This window comes from Apostichopus japonicus, chromosome 1, assembly GCF_037975245.1.
Source record: "Apostichopus japonicus isolate 1M-3 chromosome 1, ASM3797524v1, whole genome shotgun sequence".
Lineage (NCBI taxonomy): Eukaryota > Metazoa > Echinodermata > Holothuroidea > Aspidochirotida > Stichopodidae > Apostichopus > Apostichopus japonicus.
The window spans coordinates 16,681,684-16,701,513 of record NC_092561.1 but is presented as its reverse complement, the minus strand read 5'-3'; the positions used below and the strand labels follow the sequence as shown (position 1 = coordinate 16,701,513).

Below are 19,830 nucleotides of genomic sequence, written 5' to 3'. Positions count from 1 at the left end.
TGATACTTTAATAGTACTATCTACGTACGCAAGTATAGCACCCTAGGTACAGTCAAGACTTTCGGTCAGTTTTCGTGCTGTAATTAGGTCAATTGGTAAGTTATCGCCACGAATAAGTGAATTTTGGATAGAAATCAATAATATCATGATCTACACGCGTTGTCAATATAACGACTTAATGTTTTGTGTTCAAATCAGCCCAATTGCAAAAATGTACTAAATCGAGACTGGTCCTATGGACTGGTATAGGCCTTTATCGTACACGATTTTAGCAATTGGTACAATCAAGACTTTGGTCAGTTTTCGTGTTGTAATTAGGTCAATTGGTCAGTTATCGCCAGGAATAAGTAAATTTTGGATAGAAATCAATAATATCATGATCTACACACGTTTTCAAGTTAACGACATCATGTTTTGTGTTCAAATCTGCCCAATTGATTTGATTTGTATCATTATAATGATTCCAAAGATTGTTCATGCAGGTGGAAAAGGGTGTTGGCAAAGAAGAGGGGGGGGGGTGCAGGTATTGTAAGGAAGGGTTGGGTGAAATAGGGTGGGGTGGACTAATCTCATGAGGAGGTTGTGTCAAAGGATGCATCATTCCAAGACATAAATTTAGTGAAAGTGGAACACAAGAAATGACAAAGACATCAAATTTCAAAGTTTCAATATGTCACTGTTGATCTCAATTTGTACAATTTAACTGTCTGTAAAATTATTATTGAAAGATAGAGAATGTATAATGATATGTTAATTATTAAATATTTTTGAATTGAACTATTTACAATCTGTACTGTAATGTAAGGATTCTGAAGAATCTATATACGATACTTATGTTCGCATTGTGAGCTATGAGATACAGCTGATGCATGCGAGCAGATTGTGAACGACGGATTATCTAAGATCACGGAACCCGTAAAATAAAATAAACAGACATAACCAGAAGAATCGTGTTCATCTTTATTTATTGTTATTCTTAGTACCTGAAGGTCTAAGCGCATAACACTACATGGTGTCAGAAGTGAGCGATTTTTAGCGGAAATTGGCGAAAATCCTTGCTGGTAAGTCAATTTTTATCGACTGTCTGGAGAACGTGTCTGGAGAACGTGTCGAAGTGAACAGGGTAACTGTACGGTACATACAGCATTGTTATATTGTCTTGGTAGGCTACAAAGCTGCCGTGAGTAACATATACCGTTGGGCCTATACAATAACATTACCGCTATTATCTGGGCACTAGTATTAACTGCCGTTCGTCACAAATATGGCCACCCAATTCCAAATAACCCCACCAGGGACATTTTCCTTCAAAAGTGAGGATTGGGAGCAGTGGATCAAACGATTTGAAAGATTTCGATCAGCGAGTGGGCTTTCAGAAAAACCATCAGTCACACAAGTGGACATGTTGATATACTGTATGGGGGAACAGGCGGAGGAAATTTTCAATAGTTTCACCTTTCCGCCCATTGTGGTTGTCACAGAGAGTGAGGGAAGTCAGAGTACACCTCAGAGTCCATCCTATTCAGACGTGAAGGACAAATTTCAAAGCCATTTTATTGCTCGTAGAAATGTGATCTATGAAAGGGCCAAATTCAATAAGAGATGTCAAATGGAGGGGGAGACAGTGGATGAATTCATCACTGGGCTATATAAGCTGTCAGAGCATTGTAATTACGGAACACTAAAAGAGGAGCTAATTAGAGACAGACTTGTAGTTGGCCTCCGAGACTCCAGATTACAGCAGAAACTGCAGCTAGACAGCGCCCTCACATTAGAATCAGCAAAAAGGACGGCAAGACTACACGAAGTTGTTCGTAAGGAACACGAAGTTTTGACAGCTAAGGATCAAGTGCTGATAAACCAGACCAGCAGAAGGGAAAGCAGTCCCAGCACAAGGAAGTGTGGAAAATGTGGTTACAGTGCTAACCACACTGCGTGTCCTGCTAAGGAAGACAAGTGTAATAAGTGCAAGAAAATGGGTCATTGGGCAAGGTGTTGTAAAACAAAATACAAGCAGCATAGGAATTTTAGGAAACAGGCACAGGACCAAGGAAACCCAAATCTAGTTACACCTAAGCCAAGAGCGGTAAAATATGTAGAAGTAGATGTCTCAGACGAAGACGATCCTGGGGAGATCAACTACACGTTTATTGGTCAATTGGACAATGGAAGAGCAAAGACAAAATCATGGACAATTGATGTTTATGTTAATGATGTCAAGGTAAAGTTTGCTATTGATACAGGGGCTGATGAATCAATCATTCCTGAAAGTATGTACAACAAGCTGAATTTAAACACTAGTTTAAGTAAAACAGATAAAGTTTTACATGGTGCTAATAAGTCTAAGCTGGAGTGCATGGGTAAAGTTGACGTTGATTTTCGAGCTAATAACAGATCCTCCAACCAATCTATGTATGTGGTCAAAGATTGCACCACAGCCTTATTAGGCAAACCAGCTATCGAAGCATTAGATGTAGTGAGAATTGTTAATAACGTAGAGGTGGAGAAACACCATCCAAAGTTATTTTCTGGTCTGGGGGTTATGAAGGGCGAGTACAATATCAAGCTTGCAGAGGGTTATGTGCCACACGCAGTCAATGCACCTAGAAAGATAGCATCAGTTCCTTTGTACAAAATAATTAAGGGTAAACTACAAAAACTAGAAAATGAGGGAATCATTTTCAAAGTAAATGAACCAACTGAGTTTTGCTCACCAATGGTCCCGGTCCCTAAAAGGGATAAAAAGGGAAATGTGGTGGACGTCAGAATATGTGTTGATTACACAAAACTGAACCAGTATGTGAAAACAGAGAAATTCATGATACCAAGTACTAGCGAAGTACTTAGTAGACTACCTGGGGCTAAGATCTTTAGCAAGCTTGATGCTAATTCATGGTTCCACCAAATTCCCTTGACAGAGTCATCCAAGCTTCTAACCACATTCATCACACCGTTTGGGCGATTTGCCTATAGTCGAATGCCATTTGGCATAACATCTGCTCCTGAGCATGCACAAAAGAGACTTGCTCAGTTACTAGATGATCTAGAGGGTGTTGAAGTGTTCATTGACGATATCTTGATTCATGCACCAAATCAGGACTTGCATGATGCTCGATTAGGTGAAGTCCTAAATCGATTAGATAAAGCTGGCATGACTCTGAACAAGGCTAAGTGTGAGATAAGTAAGAAATCAATTCAGTTTGTAGGACACATTGTTTCAGACAATGGTATCTTACCTGATCCTGAGAAAACCAAGGCACTGAGAGATATGCCTAGACCTGAAAATATTCATGATGTACGTAGATTTTTGGGCATTGTGAATCAATTTAGCAAGTTTTCACCAAAATTATCGGATCTCAGTCAACCCATTAGGGAACTGCTACAAAAGGACAAGCAGTGGGTATGGAATGAACCTCAAGAAAGGTCATTTAATGAGATTAAGTTAGAATGCCTAAGCGGCACATGTCTTGCATTGTTTGATCCTAACCTGGAAACAAAAGTGGCAAGTGATGCTTCAAAACGAGGGTTAGGTGCCTGCTTGTACCAGAGGCAACAAGGAGGGGAGTGGAGACTAGTATTTTGCGCATCAAGGTCTGTTACCAGTGCTGAAAGCAATTATGCTCCCATTGAAAGGGAAGCACTTGGTGTTACCTGGGCTTGTGATACATTTGCAAATTTTCTTATTGGTATGAAGTTCAAGATTGAAACTGACCATAAACCACTAGTCTCTCTATTGGGTCTGAAAGATCTCAATCAGCTCCCACCAAGGATACAAAGGTTTAGAATCAGGTTGATGAGGTACAACTATGACATAAGTCATATCCCAGGGAAAGAGTTAGTTGTCCCTGATGCACTCTCTAGAGCACCCTGTGGCGAAATATCTATGAGTGACAATCTAGAGGGGGAAGTGCAGTCGTATGCTAATTATATTATATCTGAGTTGCCAGTTAATAATTCATATTTGACTAAGATTCAACAAGAACAAGTGAATGATCCTGTATGTATCAAGCTAATTGAATATTGTACAGATGGCTGGCCAGATAAACCACAATTGTCTGGGGCTTTAAAAGGTTATTACCCATTTAGGGGAGAAATTACATACAACAATCTCCTTCTAAGGGGCCCTAGAATCATCATCCCTAGCTCGTTAAGGTTAGAAGTCCTAGACTTCATCCATGAAGGGCATCAGGGGATTGTGAAGTGTAGGGAGCGTGCAAAGCAATCAGTGTGGTGGCCGGGTATCAGCTCCCAAATAGGTGACCTAGTGTACAAGTGTCACACGTGTGCCCACCAGGCTCGGGAGGTCAAGGAGCCCATGATGCCTTCTCAGTTTCCATCACGACCATGGGAGAGGGTAGCAGCAGATTTGTATTATCTGCAGGATAGTACTTACCTATTGGTAGTGGATTATTATTCAAGGTACATAGAAGTAGCCAAGCTTACTTCCACATCCAAATCATCTGATATTATCATGCATTTGCAGTCCATGTTCAGTCGTCATGGTATCCCAGATGTATTCCGTTCTGATAATGGACCACAGTTCATTAGCAGTGAGTTTAAGGCATTTAGTAAGAAATATGGATTCACACACATTACTAGTAGCCCTTTGTATAGTCAGTCTAACGGGGAAGCTGAACGAGCTGTCCAAACAGTGAAAGGATTAATTAAGAAGTCAAAGGATCCCTATCTAGCACTTATGGCATACAGAGCTACTCCCCTAGCAAACGGGTATAGTCCATCTGAGTTATTGTTTGGTCGAAGGATAAAGACAACCTTACCAGTTGCTCCTTCCCAGCTGGTACCCCAGATACCTGACAAGAACAAACTAGAGGCTTTTGAAATGAGTAAGCGTCAATATTTAAAAGACAATTATGACAAAAGCCATAGAACCATGTCTCTTGAAGAGATACCACCAGGTACACAGGTTTTTATTAAAGACATGAACACTCATGGGGTTGTAGATAGATTATTAGAGGAACCCCGTTCATATCTGGTGTCTTCACCAAGGGGTAATCTGCGTAGAAACAGGAAACACATCATCAACTGCAATCCTTGTAGTCATGATGGAAATCTAGTTGATTTTGAACCAAACATCAGTCAATATGATGAAAGTACTAATGAGCAAACTGAGTCACTAACCTCAGGTCCTATTGCTCAACCATCAACACAGACGCAGAGTGAAACTTCTAAAGAGTTACCAAGCTACTCTCAAAGTAGCTCACCTAGACCTAAACAATATAGAACTAGATCAGGTCGATTGGTTAAACCAAAAACTTGGAATCTTGATTAGGCATGTTGTATGCTTGGGTTGGGGATGTAATGTAAGGATTCTGAAGAATCTATATACGATACTTATGTTCGCATTGTGAGCTATGAGATACAGCTGATGCATGCGAGCAGATTGTGAACGACGGATTATCTAAGATCACGGAACCCGTAAAATAAAATAAACAGACATAACCAGAAGAATCGTGTTCATCTTTATTTATTGTTATTCTTAGTACCTGAAGGTCTAAGCGCATAACACTACATGTACCATATGCTGGTAAGAGTTAAATGAAATTTTACAAATTTAATTTTGTTATTATAAGATGGAAAACAATTGGGAAGACATCAAATCTGCCAACTCATATATAATGATTGATGAATTCTTATCGGTTACACTGAATTTATTTATAATAATAGTCATTTAACTACTCCAAATAAGCATCAACCTCCTGGACTAAAAACCCATTCAGAAAACAGTTGAAAAGGAAAACCATGGAGGCATAAGTTCTTGTTGGAGGACCTGGCACAACCCACCCCTACTAAGCAGCCCATCCTGGCAACTGTGCTGTTCCCCAAGGAGGGGTTTAACTCGCAAGCACTCTAGTCACCTGGTTCCTATACTAGGGTCCCTCCCCCCTCCTCATTTCTAGAGCCCAGGTCTCTTTTAAGGTGTTATTTGATCGAGTGAATGGAGTGTCAATATACATTTGATAATTAATCAGTGTTTATTTATGTAAAATGTTCGGTCTTCAATATCGTATAAGTGTAAAATGTTCAGTCTTCAACAGCTGCCCGCTCAAGTCATTCCAGTGTGAGTCATCACAAATGCATCTGATCAAATTAGCTGTACATCTGTCATCTATTAGTCCAACATAGTCATCTCTCTCCTCCTCCCATCATGTCCAACCCAAAGCAATCAACCAAGAGCCTCCACCCAGCATGTCCAAAGTATATGCAAGCCCAATGAATACTGCACTGTATATAACTGTGGAAAGAAAAGAAAGAGAGAATTAGTCGATGGTATGGCATGATGGCTGGCCACCGTTAAGGACACTGAGGCTTGGGTTCCCCTTGGCCGAGGGGGCCCCACACCAGAGCGACCCCCAACGGTGGCCATGATCTGCTGCGTGGGAGATAAAAACAAAAGAGTTAGTCATGTTATATCAAGAACTTTAGCTATATCTACAGTATATATATATGTTCACTTCTTTATAGTAATAACTTATAATCCAATTATCCAATATATACACACTAAATGAAATTGATAAATTAATTGCTATACATTACCCAACTGTTTATACCTGTGGAGAGATAAAAGGAGGATTAGTCTATGGTATGGCATTTCCACCGTTAAGGACACTGAGGCTTGGGTTCCCCTTGCCCGAGGGGGACCTCGCACCAGAGCGACCCCCAACGGTGGCCATGACCTGCTGAGGGGGAGATTTAAACAAGAGAATTATTCATGTTATACTTTTGCTATACATACAGTATAACACTTCTAAGTAGTAATAACCTTTAATTCAATTATCCAATATATACACACTAAATGAAGTTGATAAATTAATTGTTCTACGTTACCGCACTGTTTATACCTGTGGAGAGAATAAAAGGGGGATTAGTCTATGGTATGGCCTTTCCACCGTTAAGGACACTGAGGCTTGGGTTCCCCTTGCCCGAGGGGGCCCCCGCACCAGAGCGACCCCCAACGGTGGCCATGACCTGCCGGGGGTAGGTAAAAGCGTGAGAATTAGTCATGTTATATCAATAACTTTTGCTATATATACAGTATAGGTTCACTTCTGAATAGTAATAACTTATAATTCAATTATCCAATATATACACACTAAATGAAGTTGATAAATTAATTGTTATGCATTACCGCATTCTTTATACCTGTGGAGAGATAAAAGGGGGATTAGTCTATGGTATGGCATTTCCACCGTTAAGGACACTGAGGCTTGGGTTCCCCTTGCCCAAGGGGGCCCCCGCACCAGAGAGACCCCCAACGGTGGCCATGACCTGCCGGGGGGAGGTAAAAGCGTGAGAATTAGTCATGTTATATCAATAACTTTTGCTATATATACAGTATAGGTTCACTTCTGAATAGTAATAACTTATAATTCAATTATCCAATATATACACACAAAATGAAGTTGATAAATTAATTGTTATGCATTACCCAACTGTTTATACCTGTGGAGAGATAAAAGGGGGATTAGTCTATGGTATGGCCTATCCACCGTTAAGGACACTGAGGCTTGGGTTCCCCTTGCCCAAGGGGGCCCCCGCACCAGAGAGACCCCCAACGGTGGCCATGACCTGCCGGGGGGAGGTAAAAGCGTGAGAATTAGTCATGTTATATCAATAACTTTTGCTATACATACAGTATAGGTTCACTTCTGAATAGTAATAACTTATAATTCAATTATCCAATATATACACACAAAATGAAGTTGATAAATTAATTGTTATGCATTACCCAACTGTTTATACCTGTGGAGAGAAAAGGGGGATTAGTCTATGGTATGGCCTATCCACCATTAAGGACACTGAGGCTTGGGTTCCCCTTGCCCAAGGGGGCCCCCGCACCAGAGAGACCCCCAACGGTGGCCATGACCTGCCGGGGGGAGGTAAAAGCGTGAGAATTAGTCATGTTATATCAATAACTTTTGCTATATATACAGTATAGGTTCACTTCTGAATAGTAATAACCTATAATTCAATTATCCAATATATACACACAAAATGAAGTTGATAAATTAATTGTTATGCATTACCGCATTGTTTATACCTGTGGAGAGATAACAGGGAATTAGTCTATGGTATGGCCTATCCACCGTTAAGGACACTGAGGCTTGGGTTCCCCTTGCCCGAGGGGGCCCCCGCACCAGAGAGACCCCCAACGGTGGCCATGACCTGCCAGGGGGAGGTAAAAGCGTGAGAATTAGTCATGTTATATCAATAAATTTTGCTATATATACAGTATAGGTTCACTTCTGAATAGTAATAACCTATAATTCAATTATCCAATATATACACACAAAATGAAGTTGATAAATTAATTGTTATGCATTACCGCATTGTTTATACCTTTGGAGAGATAAAAGGGGGATTAGTCTATGGTATGGCCTATCCACCGTTAGGGACACTGAGGCTTGGGTTCCCCTTGCCCGAGGGGGCCCCCGCACCAGAGCGACCCCCAACGGTGGCCATGACCTGCCGGGGGAGGTAAAAGCGTGAGAATTAGTCATGTTATATCAATAAATTTTGCTATATATACAGTATAGGTTCACTTCTGAATAGTAATAACTTATAATTCAATTATCCAATATATACACACAAAATGAAGTTGATAAATTAATTGTTATGCATTACCGCATTGTTTATACCTGTGGAGAGATAAAAGGGGGATTAGTCTATGGTATGGCCTATCCACCGTTAAGGACACTGAGGCTTGGGTTCCCCTTGCCTGAGGGGGCCCCCGCACCAGAGCGACCCCAACGGTGGCCATGACCTGCTGAGGGGGAGATTTAAACAAGAGAATTATTCATGTTATACTTTTGCTATATATACAGTATAACACTTCTAAGTATAGTAGTAACCTATAATTCAATTATCCAATATATACACACTAAATGAAGTTGATAAATTAATTGTTATACTTTACCGCATTGTTTATACCTGTGGAGAGATAAAAGGGGGATTAGTCTATGGTATGGCCTATCCACCGTTAGGGACACTGAGGCTTGGGTTCCCCTTGCCCGAGGGGGCCCCCGCACCAGAGCGACCCCCAACGGTGGCCATGACCTGCCGGGGGAGGTAAAAGCGTGAGAATTAGTCATGTTATATCAATAAATTTTGCTATATATACAGTATAGGTTCACTTCTGAATAGTAATAACTTATAATTCAATTATCCAATATATACACACAAAATGAAGTTGATAAATTAATTGTTATGCATTACCGCATTGTTTATACCTGTGGAGAGATAAAAGGGGGATTAGTCTATGGTATGGCCTATCCACCGTTAAGGACACTGAGGCTTGGGTTCCCCTTGCCTGAGGGGGCCCCCGCACCAGAGCGACCCCAACGGTGGCCATGACCTGCTGAGGGGGAGATTTAAACAAGAGAATTATTCATGTTATACTTTTGCTATATATACAGTATAACACTTCTAAGTATAGTAGTAACCTATAATTCAATTATCCAATATATACACACTAAATGAAGTTGATAAAATAATTGTTATACTTTACCGCACTGTTTATACCTGTGGAGAGATAAAAGGGGGATTAGTCTATGGTATGGCCTTTCCACCGTTAAGGACACTGAGGCTTGGGTTCCCCTTGCCGGAGGGGTCCCCGCACCAGAGCGACCCCCAACGGTGGCCATGACCTGCCGGGGGGAGGTAAAAGCGTGAGAATTAGTCATGTTATATCAATAACTTTGCTATATACACAGTATAAGTTCACTTCTTAATAGTCATAACTTAAAATTTAATTATCCAATATATACACTCAAAATGAAATTGATAAATTAATTGCTATACGATACCACACTGTATATACCTGTGGAGAGAATAAAAGGGGGATTAGTCTATGGTAAAGTGTGATGGATGGCCACTGTTAAGGACCCTGAGGCTTGGGTTCCCCTTGCTTGAGGGGGCCCCCGCACAGGAGTACCTCCCGACGGTGGTCACATATATTGCTCTGCGAATACAGATTAGCTATATGTATGGATAAATATAAAAGTTTTAATGGTGATTAGAATCGAACTTACTTTTAATCCAGCGACTTCCTGACTTTGTCGTACAGCTGCTGCACCGTCCACTGCTGTAGAGTCCTGTTCTCGTTGTACATCTTCCGAACCTAGAAATTAGAAAGGAGAGAATGTTAGAAATGTATAGCTGCACAGGGTTCTCTTTAAAGTGATACTTGTTTGAAACTTACTACTTCTTTAATGGTTATTTTGGAAGTCCCCAGCCTCTCTAGTGTGTCCCTGTAGGTCTTCATGATCTCTTCAGTATCGCCCTCGAAGTAGGTGGCCCTCGCCCTCTTCGGATTCTCGTAGTACTCCAATGGCTGCTGGTCAGGAGGTGGTCGCTGTAGAGAGAGAAGCAGAGGTCAGTGAATGGTTATTATCATTACACACTGACATCCGTTTTTCATTAAAACGGCTTCATCAAAGAGCTACTTACGTGTAGTGGTTCTGCTGCAAGAAACTGTGCGCTGGAAGGAATGTCTTCTTGGTCTGAGCTGGCATCAGACTCGGGTGTTGTTGATTGGAGCTGTTTGAAATGACATAAAAAAATTAATCAATCAAAGTGTTGGTTAGGGGAGAGGGGCATGGGAAGTCTTCAAAGTTGTTCTTCAAACTTACGCCGGAAGGTCCAGCTGGAGCATCGGCTGGGTCTTCGGACTGTGACTAGAGAAAGAAATGAGAGAACTCTGGTTATTAACGTAGAGCCATGTCATTTTGGCATAGCTGGCCTACCTTAGAATTTAACTCCACCGGAACATGTCAAGCCCTTCCGCTCAGATTGGGATACCCCTCAGGGCGTGGGGTACTAGACTTGAAAACTATTGTTCGAGACACAACGTTACTGTCACTAGTTAACACAACACCTCCAAGATTTCCATTTATCTTTGAACAAGGATTTTGTCTGCTTTTGCAGCAGTTGAAGTTATTACTTTAAAAGCTCGATGAGGTAATTATACAATTTCCCATCTCTTATATACCCGTTAAGCAGACAAGGGTTCTGTAATTCATAATATCGATTAGATTGTGTTACTCTCGATCAAGTTCAAAGTCACGGTTGGCCAATTTATTTGTGCTGTTAACCCTATTACAGTGGTAGGCTACTGCCAGAGTGGTAAAGACTAGGCTTAACTTTTCAGAATACTTCGTAGCTTTTTAATACAATATCTCTCTAAAATGCTGAGCTCACATTTCGTAAATACTAGTGTAGGTGCTTTTCAAGAACCATTATCAAAAGTTTTTGTCCGTATACTTAATGATCTCAGTGGTTCCAAAGATCGTAATTTACGTACGTCACATGAACAAATTGTTTCCTTAACTGAGGACATTACGTCATGTTAAACTTACATTTGACTCAATGTTCGATACTTCTCTTGGGTTTTCAAAAGAGATTGATTTCTTGAACTGGGTTATATGTACACCTTTTTAATTATAACTTTGGAAAGTTTGCTAACATGCAACCATTGTTAATGCTGCCATTATGAAAGGTTACAAGTTGAGGATAAATGGTTATAAGGGGAATAACCGACAAACTATTGGTTATTAGGGGAATAACCCGTATTTGTTTCGCATTGCCGTAAATTAGTTTCAAGCTAATTCCTAATCGGAATTGTGGATTTAAATAATGTTCACTCTGTGCATGGTCACTTGACCACATGTAGTTAAAGGAGCCGTCCCTGCATTTAATCATTAAAGGAGTACTCAAGATATCTAATTAACTTTTATAGGGGCATTCTCATTTCAGTGCAACCATCCCTAGGTTTTACTTTCATCTATTTAAGGGTCTTACTTAATTGTTTGCCATGCTGCACCTTATTCTTGTAATGTTAAGATTTTCACTTTATCTTACTTGTAAATGGCAATTACTTACGAGACATTGTTTTCCTTTTTACTTAGAGCTTATAAAAGTTAACTTTGATGGAACTCACCCCAACCAGCAGATTGGTGATAATGGATGCGGCAGCACATGCCGTTTCCTCCGACTGCGACGCCTTGTAGTAGCTGGCCTGGGTTTGTTCTCTGTGGGCCATGTGCTCCGATACCATGTACCTGTTGGATCCTGATTGTGTCGCGAAATTCTGTTGCAAATATTTGAAAAAAACCATCAATGTAAAAAACAAAAGTATTGAACAAAATTCAACATACATATATATCTGAAAGAGCTCAGATTACTTACCCTGGTGGCTACAGTCTTCCTTACGTTGATTGGGTTGAACTTCTCGATGTCAAATTGTCTTCCTAGGGTCTGCAAATCCCGACTTAGCTTGGTCACCTTCTTCCCGCTGGGCGACAGGAAGAAAGGCCAAACCGGGCTCTCAGCTGCTTTGGGCGAACGGAGGATGCTGGGTCTCATGATGTTGTGGTATACGACGCAGAGCTGGTAGAGGGTGGGTGAGAGGACTACGTTGGCGGGTCCGTAGGTGGATGACGTCTTGTGGTTGGCTACAGCGATGATCCAGTTTCCGTTGGTTGTCTGTTTGGCTGCTTGAAACTCGCCCAGCGTGAGACCGGTGATGACACAGCCGCGGTGTCCTCCGTTCAGCAGCATGAGAGCCATCAGGATGTTCCGGAATTTTCTTTTCTTCTCCGCTGGGATGATCCCTGAATTGGATTCCAAAGCACCTGAAAAGCACAATAGAGTGTCGAGACATTAAAGAGCTGGTGTTGGGTGGTTAACTTTCCGGTAACTGTCATGTGATACTTACGTGCAATTGCAATGGCTTCCTCGGTGCAGCTGGTCATCATTTCGTCTACTCGCTCTGCTGGCATCACTACGTCTGTACAAAGTGCAAAGAAAATTATTATTAAAATCAGTCAGGCTACATCCATGTTCATAAATTTGGATTTTTTTGGGGGGGGGGCAGGTGGGGTAAGGAAATCTTTTTTAAAAGGTTACCCTGGATCTTTGATGCGAGGAACTTCTGGCGTTTGCATATTTCCGGCCTCATGGCTGTAGCGAAGTCCCCGGCGGTCCGAAAGGTTCTCTCAGCAGAAGTTGGGCAGACTCCTACTGAGCGGCTGGCTTCCACACAGATCGACAGGTAGTTGGAAAACTTCTTAAGGGATAGCAGGTAGGATGATACGGTCTTCGGCAGCTTCTTATCCTTTCTTAGCACTTCTGTGATCCTGTAGAGTCATAAATGAATAGAAGTACAGTGGATAGTGAATACATTACCTTCAGTAACAACACAATAGATAGAATTTTATTAGTGAGGGTTTGTTCATACCGCTGCACGCTGCTTGGGAGTATCAGACTTCTTATTGAAATTCCAAGTCTTTCCTTGATGGCCTGCACCTGTCTGCAATGTTGCTGGGCATTCTTCTTGGACTGCTCCGTCCCCCCGTGCTTCTGTTCTTCGTACTTTGCGAATCGCTCTATTAGAATAACAATGAATGGAAGGATTAAGTCTCTGCTTTCACAAATGAATACATTGTTAATTTCCAATCATATTTAAGTAAAGTATCTGTACCGTAGATGTCCAATTTTTCCTTTGGTGTATCCTCCATCTCGACCAGAAAATCTTCTTCTTCCTCCTCCTCCTCCTCCTCAGTCTCTTTCTTCGAATCCGGTGCTGCGCTCAGAAGTTGATGGTATTCCGCTGATGACGTCTTGTAGTTGTGGACTCGTTGCAGGTGTTTGTCGATCCTTGGTAGAAAAACAGAGGGGCAATCAGGGACTGGGCAGTCCCTGAAACTCCGCCTCTGCTGGCCCTCCTGCCGTTTGGGCTCCTTGCACTTCCTGCGAAGAAAATAAAAGACGGTATTAGTAATAAATAATCAGTAACTATACCAGTTCTTCCTGTAGACAAATATACTCACATGGCTCTTGACTGTTTAAGGATCTTCTGTCGATACTCCTTGGTGGATATGCTGTGCTTCTGGATGAGATGGTTCGACAGTCTGACGACAGGTTGACTACAGAGTGGGCAATCGCTGGTGGGCTGAGGGAAAACTGGGAACGACTTCAAATGGACCTTTGGTTTCTTTGCATCCTCTTCTTTATCATCTTGCTTCACAGTTGCTGGTTCTCCCTCTGCAGTCGGTTGGATCTTGGCAGCTGGCTCACTCTGGGGGACACAGGGGATGGTAGGTTTCTTCCTTGTTACTTCTTCAGCGGCAGCTGGCTCTCTCTGGGGGGCACTCTGGATCCTGGTTCCCTCCATTGGTTTCTTGGCAGTGGTGGCTGGTTCTCCCTCGGCAGTTGGTTTTTTCTCGGCTGATGGCTCTCTCTGGGGGGTACTTGTGATGTGTTCTGCCTCCTAAGTAAGCAAACAGAATAAAATAGTTTTACATCCAACTAAGTTCACATATAAATCTATGGCAGATCTAGAGACTGATGTGTCATTTACCTCAAGTTCACTGTCAGTGAACAAGGCATCAGAGTGTTGTACTTCTCCCGTGCTCAATGATGTCAGGTATCTGCAAGCCTCGTCGTTCTGGTCTACTTCCGTTGTTGTTGAATGGGACTGTATATATAGGGAATGAAATTAGAAATTGATCAAATTTGAATTTGTTTTTTAAATATTGCATCATTGTCGTCTTAACTTTACTATTGCAGATTTGCTTACGTCTGTGTTTGGAGAGCTCTCTGGAGTACTGTAAAGTTCGTCGTAGTACCGGTCCAGGGCTCCCTCGTCATCTGACGTCAGGTTGCTGTCATCGCTGTCTAGGAGCCATTGATTCTGTGTAAGTCAAAAATGCAGATCAAGATAGAACATCTGATCTAAATTGAAGATATCATTGTACTTATTAACCACTTTATAGATTACAAATGCTAATCAAAGGAGAATCATCTCACCTCTTCTTCACTGCATCTCTTTTGCTCTAAGGAAATAGTGAGTAAGAAAGAAACTTGTTCAGAGGTTGACCATACTAACACTAGTGCCCTATTTCATTTCAAAGCTACATCACACAGAAATTTATGCATTACATCTTAATTATTGAACAATCATATAAAGTGATTGGGTAATCTAAAAGTTAATAATCTTTCACCATCTGATATCATAGCAAATATAATCAGAAATGATCTCACCGATGAACATCTCTATTAAGGAAGCCCCAATAAAGGTCATTTTGTCTGCCTTCTTTCTTTCAGTCAGTAAACGCCTGCTCCACGGTTCGCCGCTGCTGGTGTTACAATGCAGCCAAACTCCTGTCCCTTCCTCGATGAGGTCAGTGGACCGTTCTGTGCCATACCTCCTGGTGACGTTCACCAGTGCTGGGATTAGCTGAGGCTGGAAGGCCATGGCTCCTTCTGGTATATTGAGGCCATCTACTTCATTGATTTTGGCATTGATGAGGCCTTCCAGGGCACCACTCTTGTTTAGATCCTTGATGAATGTAACTTCAAATGAAAAAAATATGTTAATCAAATTAGAACATATATATAGACTTCCTTCTAAAATCCACTAATTTCTTCTTTCATAATGAACTTTAAACTTACTGAATTTTTCCTTAAGGGTCGACTGAGCAGGAGTTTTCGTTGACATAGCTAGAGTGTACCTAATTTAAAGAAAAAACAATATGAACAAGGTTAATTATTATTTTCAGTAAACAATACTGTTGTAACTTACATTCTTATAAAAGAATATGTTATTGTTAGTACAAAAATAATTATTCTAAAATAATTTTAGAACACCTAATTATTGCATAGGTGTTCTAAAATTTTGTCTCCTTCGAAGAAGTAAACATCTACTTATTGCCTGTTACTTATTCAAAGGAAACTGAACCAGCTTAAAGATATGCTTTAATGGCTCCAATTATAGGAAGCTAAAACTAGGAAAGTTTTGTTTATTACATACATCAAGGTCTTTATTCGACCAAGCTCATGCTACAGTCAGCCTGCATAGCTTCTTAACACCAGTATAATTCTTTGTCTAACACTGTAAAAATATGAAACCTGTCTACAGTGTAGTTTATCATACAGTGTTCACAAAAAACTGGAAAAAGAGGTCATTTTACGCCCAAAGTAGGTCGATTACACGATCTCAAGGAACTTTTTCATGATATTGTGCTATATGTTGGGGTCTATACAGCAAACCTTTAAGAAATCCCTACACCATGGGGGGGGGGAATTATGTTCTGTTATGATTTTCAATTGACTGTATGCAAAAGCCAATACCCCCCATTGAAAAAAATTATTATTGGAGGGGGGGGGTAGGTGATAATGCTTCATAAAGTTAAATGGTGGTGATTTTATATAAAGCAAACCTTTAAGCCAGGCCTATACCATGGGGGGGGGGGCATTATGTTCTGTTATGATTTTCCGTTGACTATGTATGCAAAAGCCGATACCCCCATTGAAAAAAAATATTATTGGAGGGGGGGGTAGGTGATAATGCTGCTTCATAAGGTTAAATGGTAGTGATTTTATATACAGCAAACCTTTAAGCCAGGCCTATACCCCCCGGGGGGGGGGATAATGTTCTGTTATGATTTTCAGTTGACTATGTATGCAAAAGCCGATACCCCCATTGAAAAAAAATATTATTGGAGGGGGGGGGTAGGTGATAATGCTGCTTCATAAGGTTAAATGGTAGTGATTTTATATACAGCAAACCTTTAAGCCAGGCCTATACCCCCCGGGGGGGGGGGGGATTATGTTCTGTTATGATTTTCAGTTGACTATGTATGCAAAAGCCGATACCCCCATTGAAAAAAATTATTATTGGGGAGGGCCGGGGGTAGGTGATAATGCTGCTTCGTAAGGTTAAATGGTGGTGATTTTATATACAGCGAACCTCCATCTCTATACCATGGGCGGGGGTGGCATTATGTTCTGTTATGATTTTCAGTTGACTATGTATGCAAAAGCCGATACCCCCATTGAAAAAAAATATTATTGGGGGGGGGGGGCTGATAATGCTGCTATATAAAGTAAAATGATTGTGATTATATTTCCAGAGTGAGATACCATTTTACATTTAGGTTACATCAAAACAATTATATGTGCATGGTGGGGTCACTTTATTTGGAGAGGTACACTTTCCTAGAGCTTAATCAATAGCTTTATCAGGTATAAATGTTGGTACAATAAATATTTGAGTTAATGAAAGATGTACATTGTATCTATAGGCCAAAATGCAGTTCATGTTAGTCAATATTACCTCTTTCGTCAAATGTATGATGTATTACTACACTACAGTACTTGTTGAACAAATATCGTTATACCATTGTATGCAACTGTCTCATTCATTCAACAACCAATTTTATCGTTCATTTCGCTTAATTAGAACATATGTACTCACTTTTGGATCCCAGTTATAACTCGTTTTCTTCACCTGTAATGGTTTTTGTCCAATTCGAAAATAAGAACGTTTACAAACTCTGAGAAATTGAGTAAAGCCAACAAATTAAATTTTGATAGGCCTAGATTTCTGCTTTGGTTTACGAAAGAATGGTTAAAAGGTTGGAACTTTTGAATTCAAATAGAAATGTCTAGAAAAACAACAATGACACAATGTAGGCTATATATATGCCTATATTAGTTGTCAACAAACTTTAACAAACTCTGAGAATTAGAGAAAAGAAAGTAGAATTTGATAGCTTTGTAAACGAAGACGTTACACGTATGTTCAATAGGTCCGAAACCAATGGATTTTGAAATCGGAGTGACCGAATGGTCGCGTGCCTCGCTTTTATACCCGCTGGACTTGGCGGGAGATTTGAAAATTGCCACGCCCCCACCCGTTACAACATGTCAACAAACTATAATACATGATTATACTGATAGTAATTAGTGCATGCTATATCTACGTACGCGAGGATAGCTCTATCATAGGGCATAGCATCAAGACTTTGGTCAGTTTTTGTGCTGTAATTAGGTCTAATGGGAAACAATTAACACACACGTGCAAGTTTTAGATAGAAAACAATATTTATAGCTAACATGCTCTATTTTAATCTACTTATAAAGCACTTTTACGTTATAATCAGCACATTTAAACAAAACTGACTAAATCGAGACAGGTCCTATGGACTGGTATAGGCCTTCATCGTACACGATTTTAGCAATTGTTACAATCAAAACATTCGTCAGTTTTCGTGTTGTAACTAGGTCAATTGGTCAGTTATCGCCAGAGATAAGTACTTTTTGGACAGAAATCAATAATATCATGATCTACACACGTTTTCAAATTAACGACAACATGTTTTGTGTTCAAATCAGCCCAATTTCAAAAATATACTAAATCCAGACTGGTCCTATGGACTGGTATATGCCTTTATCGTACACGATTTTAGCAATTGGTACAATCAAAACATTGGTCAGTTTTCGTGTTGTAACTAGATCAATTGATCAATTATCGCAAGGAATACGTACTTTTTGAACAGAAATGAATAATATTATGATCTACACACGTTTTCAAGTTAACGACAACATGTTTTGTGTTCAGATCAGCCCAATTTCAAAAAAGTTTTAAATCGAGACTGCTCCTATGGACTGGTGTATACCTTTATCGTACACGATATTAGCAATTGGTACATTTAAAACATTGGTCAGTTTTCGTGTTGTAACTAGGTTAATTGATCACTTATCGCCAGGAATACGTACTTATTGAACAGAAATCAATAATATTATGATCTACACACGTTTTCAGATTAACGACGACATGTTTTGTGCTCAAATCAGCCCTATTGCAAAAATGTACTAAATCCAGACTGGTCCTATGGACTGGTATATGCCTTTATCGTACACGATTTTAGCAATTGTTACAATCAAAACATTGGTCAGTTTTCGTGTTGTAACTAGGTCAATTGATCAATTATCGCCAGGAATACGTACTTTTTGGTCAGAAATTAATAATATTATGATCTACACACGTTTTCAAGTTAACGACAACATGTTTTGTGTTAAAAGCAGCCCAATTGCAAAATGTACTAAATCGAGACTGGTCCCATGGACTGGTGTATGCCTTTATCGTACACGATATTAGCAATTGGTACATTTAAAACATTGGTCAGTTTTCGTGTTGTAACTAGGTCAATTGATCACTTATCGCCAGGAATACGTACTTTTTGAACAGAAATCAATAATATTATGATCTACACACGTTTTCAGATTAACGACGACATGTTTTGTGCTCAAATCAGCCCTATTGCAAAAATGTACTAAATCCAGACTGGTCCTATGGACTGGCATATGCCTTTATCGTACACGATTTTAGCAATTGGTACAATCAAAACATTGGTCAGTTTTCGTGTTGTAACTAGGTCAATTGATCAATTATCGCCAGGAATACGTACTTTTTGAACAGAAATTAATAATATTATGATCTACACACGTTTTCAAGTTAACGACAACATGTTTTGTGTTAAAAGCAGCCCAATTGCAAAATGTACTAAATCGAGACTGGTCCCATGGACTGGTATAGGCCTTTATCGTACACGATATTAGCAATTGGTACAATCAAGACATTGGTCAGTTACGCGCTGTAATTAGGTCCAATGAGAAACAATAGACACAAACGTGGAAGTTTTAGATACAAAACAACATTTCTAGCTAACGTGTACTATTTTATTTTACTGATAAAGCGATTTTACGTTATATTCAACCCATTTCCGACGCTCGATCTACTGGTGCTTATACTGTGGTAGTACTATCTACGTGCGCAAATATAGCACCCTAGGCACAATCAAGACTTTGGTCAGGTTTTGTGCTGTAATTAGGTCCAATGAGAAACAATAGACACAAACGTGGAAGTTTTAGATACAAAACAACATTTCTAGCTAACGTGTACTATTTTATTTTACTGATAAAGCGATTTTACGTTATATTCGACCCATTTACGACGCTCGATCTACT

The 19,830-nt window shown here is 40.2% G+C and overlaps 1 protein-coding gene and 2 long non-coding RNA genes across 3 annotated transcripts; 1 reads left to right on the top strand and 2 right to left on the bottom strand.

Annotated features, from left to right (window-relative positions):
* Positions 1-655: 655 nt before the first annotated feature.
* Positions 656-5,799, bottom strand: LOC139968991 (uncharacterized). Its single transcript, XR_011793612.1, has 2 exons — positions 5,531-5,799; positions 656-788 (listed from the first exon to the last, which is right to left on the bottom strand). It is a non-coding gene; the product is annotated as an uncharacterized lncRNA (long non-coding RNA).
* An 807-nt stretch (positions 5,800-6,606) lies between these two features.
* LOC139968980 (uncharacterized) lies at positions 6,607-19,148 on the bottom strand. The gene is made up of 18 exons (XM_071973641.1): positions 17,276-19,148; positions 15,472-15,530; positions 15,061-15,372; positions 14,827-14,852; positions 14,597-14,710; positions 14,378-14,494; positions 13,848-14,287; positions 13,499-13,767; positions 13,256-13,403; positions 12,925-13,154; positions 12,734-12,805; positions 12,205-12,650; positions 11,957-12,106; positions 10,650-10,694; positions 10,468-10,557; positions 10,220-10,372; positions 10,050-10,138; positions 6,607-9,838 (listed from the first exon to the last, which is right to left on the bottom strand). The coding sequence occupies exons 2-17, from the start codon at positions 15,515-15,517 to the stop codon at positions 10,052-10,054; spliced, it is 2,745 nt and encodes a 914-aa protein (XP_071829742.1). The 5' UTR covers positions 15,518-15,530; positions 17,276-19,148; the 3' UTR covers positions 6,607-9,838; positions 10,050-10,051.
* Positions 16,440-17,205, top strand: LOC139968996 (uncharacterized). The gene is made up of 2 exons (XR_011793613.1): positions 16,440-16,534; positions 16,716-17,205. It is a non-coding gene; the product is annotated as an uncharacterized lncRNA (long non-coding RNA).
* Positions 19,149-19,830: the final 682 nt, after the last annotated feature.